General features: G+C 39.6%; 1 protein-coding gene across 1 annotated transcript; it reads right to left on the reverse strand.

Moving 5' to 3' along the window:
- Positions 1–266: 266 nt before the first annotated feature.
- LOC146324343 (homeodomain-interacting protein kinase 2-like) lies at positions 267–4,461 on the reverse strand. Its single transcript, XM_084722316.1, is given in 10 exon segments — positions 267–466; positions 725–927; positions 1,178–1,462; positions 1,529–1,767; positions 1,821–1,889; positions 2,004–2,126; positions 2,942–3,065; positions 3,254–3,435; positions 3,972–4,163; positions 4,267–4,461. Coding segments are annotated over 10 exon segments (1,782 nt in total). The 3' UTR covers positions 267–296.
- Positions 4,462–6,042: the final 1,581 nt, after the last annotated feature.

Consider the following 6,042-nt stretch of genomic DNA (forward strand, 5'->3'; position numbering starts at 1 on the left):
TGAACCGTTAGAGTTACCTGAGTAAAGGTGTGAGTGGGTGTCACCGACTCACATGATGGCAGGGTGAGGCAGCAACTCACAACTTTACTCAGGTGACCCAAACGGTTGGAGGGGCGGGTCCATGAGTCACATACTGTACCTCTCAAGGTGTTACGACCACAGAGGTTCAATATCTGGAACTCCCCACTGCTCAGTAAGAACTGAAGAAGCCTCTTGGATGAGAGGTGAAACCTAAGTCCAGTTTCCTACGATAACCCTCAGTTCTGCACGTATGTGGGTCTGGCAGGAAGGAGGCATCAGTAAAGTTTTAAGTGACGTCCTTCTCTTCCATCCAGACTTTGCCTCCTCTTCTTGACTGGGGAAGTTTCTTGTTTTGAGCCTGAAGCCTCCTCATCAGCGCTCTTCCTCCTCTTGAGGTGACTGACTGGGGTTGAGCTGGACCAGGCTTCTGTACCGCTGAGTAGTTCTATAAAAAAAATTATTAAAAAGGGTGTTTGATTGTTCACAGAGCCAATACTTTACAAGGTAGGCTACATCTAAATGATCAAATACCTCCCAGGTTAATTTTCAATTAGCAATTCTGGGGAAGGGTCCATTTAATGGGAAATTTTCCATTATAAGCCATCAAAAGTTTTTATAACACAGAAGAAAAGACGTTAATTGATTTAAAATAAATTGATCCTGTGTGTGTGTGTGTTGAGAGATAGATGATAGATGATCTTACTTCTGATACTGTCTGTCAGCTCTTTGTTGAGGTTTAGACTCTTGCTCTTCTTTGTTGGCGAGTCGTCCGAGGTTCTGCACGGATCAGCATCATCCCTCTTTCTTTTAGGGAGCGGTGACTTTCGTGGGCTCGTTTGGTCACCTGTCTCTGTCGGTGGTACATCCTGGCATTCAGTCCTTTTCTGAGCCGGGGTGGCGTCTGGGCTTCTGTGTCGATTAAAGAAATGTTTGAATCTCTTGCATCTCAAAGCAATCGTCAAGTCACATGACTTGGACTTAGTTACGTATTTAATGACTTAAGGCTCGACTTTACAAAAGTCACTTCACCTGGAGTTTAGAATTTGTGTCATTCTTCTCTTCTAACTCTCAGCAAGAAAGAAAATAAAATTATTTTGCAAAACTATTCATCCAAAATGTCAAATAATCATTTCAGGATGATATTTCAAACACCTACCTGTTGCCACACTCTGACTCGTCAAAACCATCCTTTTTTCTTTTCTTTCCTGAACTGGTTCCCCAGCTGATGACTTTGCTGCTGATGCTTTGGAGAAGGTTTTGCTCCCTGCCGCTCAGCCCAGCAGAACTGGCCTCATGTGGAGCCCTGTGGTCGGCCGGGCCGGCATTGCTGTCGGTGGTCTCTCTAATCGAGCCTGTCTCCTGGCTCACCTGAGCCATGGCCTCGCCATCATCAGGGCTCACACGCTGACAGATGCTCATCAGCTTCACACTAGACTTTACACTGGAAGACAACCAATCATTGAGTCAAACAACTACATATCTACATCAGCACAGAGAGAATACACACTGCATCTGAGCTCACACTTACTAGGTGTTGTCGAACGTGCCAGTGAGGTGGCTCATTGTTAGAAATGGATGCTGGAGGATTTGGCTTGGTGTGATTCTTTCAGAGGCGTCCACCATCAGCATCTTTGTTACCAAGTTGACAAAACTCGCCTGGTCACATGCATCAGCACTGGCCTCTTCTTCTGAGTGATTATGAGACGCCTTATGAAGGATCAGAATAAAAGAAAGTGGTAAGAAAATCTGAACTTTTCAAAAAAAAAAAAAAAAAGAGTTCTCTAAGATTGATATCTTACCCTCTTGAGGTCATCCAGGCTGGCAATCACGTGCGGTCTACAGGTGAAATTTCTGACTTCAAGTGGTGACTAAAGAGAAGAAATGCTTCAGTTAGCTAATATGTTACTAATGCAGTGACAGACTAAAGCAAGGAGACAAAACCTTTACTTAAACACAGTGAGATGACAGACAAATAACTTTACCATAAATCTCCATACGCAGGGCACTGACTGTACATATCCTGCACTGAAAAACGTATTTGTATGCACCCCAGCAGACAGGACACGGTCGGGAGGTCGTCCAATCGTGTATAAGATATGTCTCACCTGTGGGGACAACCACAGGCAATGCAGCAACTGGACCACATGCATCCTCATTTTTCACTTAGCGAGAGCAATGAAATGGTTTTGCAAAATATGATGCAAAATAATGCATGCTTTTGCCCTCTCATAGACCAGGGCCTGGTCACATTTACCATGCTTCTGTGGGTCTTTTTTGCCGTATCATCACCATACGTATACAACCAATGAATTGTTGTGATTGCAAAGTTTTTCATAGATAACTCTTTTAAGTGTGGCTATTAGACTAACAAGAAGGTTCTGAGTTTGAATTCCCAAGCTGGCTGGGGGGCTCGGGAGTTTGTGGCTGCAACAGGACCTTTCTTTGTGGAGTTTGTGTGTTCTCCTGGTGCCTGTGTGGGTTCTCTACAGGTACTCCAGCTTCCGCCTCCACCGTCCAAAGACTAGGCTGTTGATTTTTATTATTTGGGACAAGGGTTTAGTTGGCGTTGGTGTTGGCTTTGGGGGATGAGGACGAAACTCTAACTATGCATATTTGCTTCAAGTTTTTCAAGCAAGGTGGATAAAACTGAGTCTTTTTCAAAGGCACGTCAAGTTTTCGATAAACAGAGAGAATATTGAGAATATTGACCGAATAAGAAATATTCTCAGAACATTCAAGTGGCTGGTGCTCGAATGAACGAACGCTCAGTCACACAACTGATTATCACAGTATATCATGTTTCAAAAAATGCTATTCTTCTTGTTACTTTCTCTCTCTATTTTTAAAAAAATACAAAAACAGTATGGTTGAATATTTATGTTGTGTTTTAAATATGATACTTTTGAAGTGTGACACGTACCATATCATATTCATCACTGGCAGGGAACAGTGTAATGCCCATCAACATTTCAGCTGCAATGCAGCCCAGAGACCAGACGTCGATCGCCTCGTCGAAGGAAGATCCCAGCAGGATCTCTGGAGCCCTTTGACAAGCAAGAGAAACATTAACTGTGGTTATAAAGTCTAAGACGTAAAAGTTTAAGAAGTAAACTCCTCTTTACTGTCTACATTTAACTGTCATTTTCTTAAATAGTTAATCTTTTAGTCAGATGTAAGCCTGAATAAAAACTTTTCATTCATTTGATTTCCAGATGTGCTGTCAGTTACTTACCTGTACCATAAGGTCTGAACAATCGCACCCGTCTGTGCTTTCTCACTGTTAAAGGCTAAGCCAAAGTCGATGACTTTCACTCTCATTGGCTGACGTACATGATCCACCATCATGATATTTTCAGGCTTTAGATCTGCATGAATGATCCCTACGCTCTTTAGAAACTCCAGAGCTGTAGCCAACTGAAATTAGAATGACAGTAAAAATCAGTTGTACTGCAGTGTTCATCAACAAAAGCATAAAAACATTTTGATGGATGATTTTTTTAATTAGAAAAACATATATATATTTCGTAATTTTTGTCAGTAATTATAGACATGCATAGATAATTATACCGATACATTTACAGCTATTGACATTAGATTGTTTTGAGATTTACCATTATTTGTAGCCATGGTGATGACACACAGTAAGGATGATGATTGCAGGTCTTTTACTTTATTTGAAAGAGCCAAAGATGTAAATCTATTCACCATCTCTAGATTTTAGGGACATTAATTAACTTAACATTCTGCAAAAATCTTTCTTTATTTGTAATTTTAGGATTTTACTATTTAATATCCTGGTCAGTGCTCGCAATTTAAGAGGAAACATGCTTTCATATATTAATGGAGTTTTTGATAAAACTAATCCATGCATTTAAGAGATGAGGTGCACCCCACGTCTATTGTTTTAGATCCACAATAAAATGTGTTACTTGTGCGCTGCAAAAACAAACCTGCTGTATGATGGGTCGGATCTTCGCCAACTTTAGAGTCTTAAAACATCTTTTCTCCTGGAATTCCCTGAGACTCATGTCGAGCTTCTCAAACTCAAGACAAAACCGCCCGTTGTAGCTGAAGGAGCCGTTCCATCTGACGATGTTGAACCTGTCTGAGTTTAGTTCTTTCAGCCTTTTAAGGATTTCCGCCTGAGTGCATGAGAAATTAGAGAGATTTGATGTGAATACAATGCAAGTTTTAATTATTACACAATATAAGTCAATATATACATTAATATAAGTCAAGTTGCACCTCTTCCTTTGCCACCTCAGTGCATTCCTTGGTTTTGAAGTTTTTTAAAGCCACCATTTCATTCGTGGCTAACTTCTTGCACTGGACGACCTCTCCATAGACGCCACACCCGAGGCGAGCCTGCACCTCATAGTCAGAGGAGGCAGACGAGATCAGGTCTCCTACAACGACCTCAAAGTCCTGGTCGTCACTCATGGCACAAAATAAAATCTTCTGTTGATTTCTCACACCTGAGATGAGAGGAGAAAATAAGGAATTTATACACACAACGTCATATCTCATCTCTCAGAGACGGCCAGCTATCATTTCAGCATTGAAAATGAGCTTAAACAAAACAAAGAAATATTGCTCACTACTACTACTCCTTCAATATATATATATATATATATATATATATATATATATATATATATATATATATATGTTTATATATATATATTTATTTATTTATTTATTGTAAATGCATTATAAAAAACAAACCCATACTGTAAGTAAACTTGTGCTCATATTAAAAAAAATCTTTGTTTTCACTGTTACTTTATGTCAAGTACATTAGTTGTGAACCAACCATACCAAGTATATCTACAATGCAATCATTAAAACTTGACTTTAAGAAGAGAATTTAATCAACTTACCAGATGTCCAAAGGTGACTTGACGTCAGTGATGTTCTGTGTTGAATTTCAGTGTAAAATAACTGTTACGAGACAAAACGGTTCAAGGTTGTTTTAAGCTAATGAGCGAACAAACGAGCGAGTAGATCAGGTCAAAATGACAGAAATAATGAAGTCCGGTCATCTCTCCTTCAGTATATGTAAGTGTGACATTCTACTGGTTCTGTTTCATCATCATGTCATCATAGATGTGGATGGAATAGAACTCTTAACCATAGAATGAGTGTTCCATAAGTGAACATGTTATTACACTGTAATAGAGGAAAAACAAATGCAAACACAAGTAACATAAATCCCCAACTCTCTGTAGCTCTGTGCAATTATCCATTTTACAATATTATTTAAGTATTATCCTATACGCCATTTTGTATCTTATCTTATCTTATCTTATCTTATCTTATCTTATCTTATCTTATCTTATCTTATCTTATCTTATTTTATCTATCTGCCCTTTTAACCCTCTATGGTACCATGTTGCCCTCAGGCAACAAACCCATTTTTGCCCTGTCACATCTCCACAATGCATCCCTTTAAATGATGCAATACTTTAAAAAAGAGGTAAAACCATAGGGAACCATTAACAATGCTTTAAGTTGTCACATGACCTCCAGGAAGTGATTTTGAAACCCTTCTTGGCGGGCTTTTTCTAAGGAGACAGCTCTGCTATCTTGCTGCAAAAAAAAGACTCTCAAAAAGTTATTTTTTGTCCCTTTTCCACCTGGAAAAAAATGTCTTCACACTAATAGGTGAGTAAACTTTAAGTTTTGATAGTTTCATGCAACTTATTTACTAATTTAATAGTGGATACTTGTTAAAATGCAGCTGTTGCCCTGAGGCAACAACGTGCCATCATGGAAAGTTGCAATGTTGCCTGCAACAGTGAACCATTATGGAATCACTATAGCAAACACAACACTGACCACTGGCCTATTTGGGTGGAGAAAAAGGGCAGATGCAGATACCCTGGATGTAAAGGTATAGTGAAATCACAGTGCACAAAATGTGTCACCTGCCTGTGCTTCACTCCTGAAAAAAACTGCTTCATGGAGTTCCATAAGCAGTGAGCAGCAACACCACAAGTGATGGCAACACATGTCAGGAAA

The sequence above is a fragment of the Lutjanus erythropterus genome, chromosome 7, assembly GCF_056507025.1.
Source record: "Lutjanus erythropterus isolate fLutEry1 chromosome 7, fLutEry1.hap2, whole genome shotgun sequence".
Taxonomy (NCBI): Eukaryota; Metazoa; Chordata; class Actinopteri; order Lutjaniformes; family Lutjanidae; genus Lutjanus; species Lutjanus erythropterus.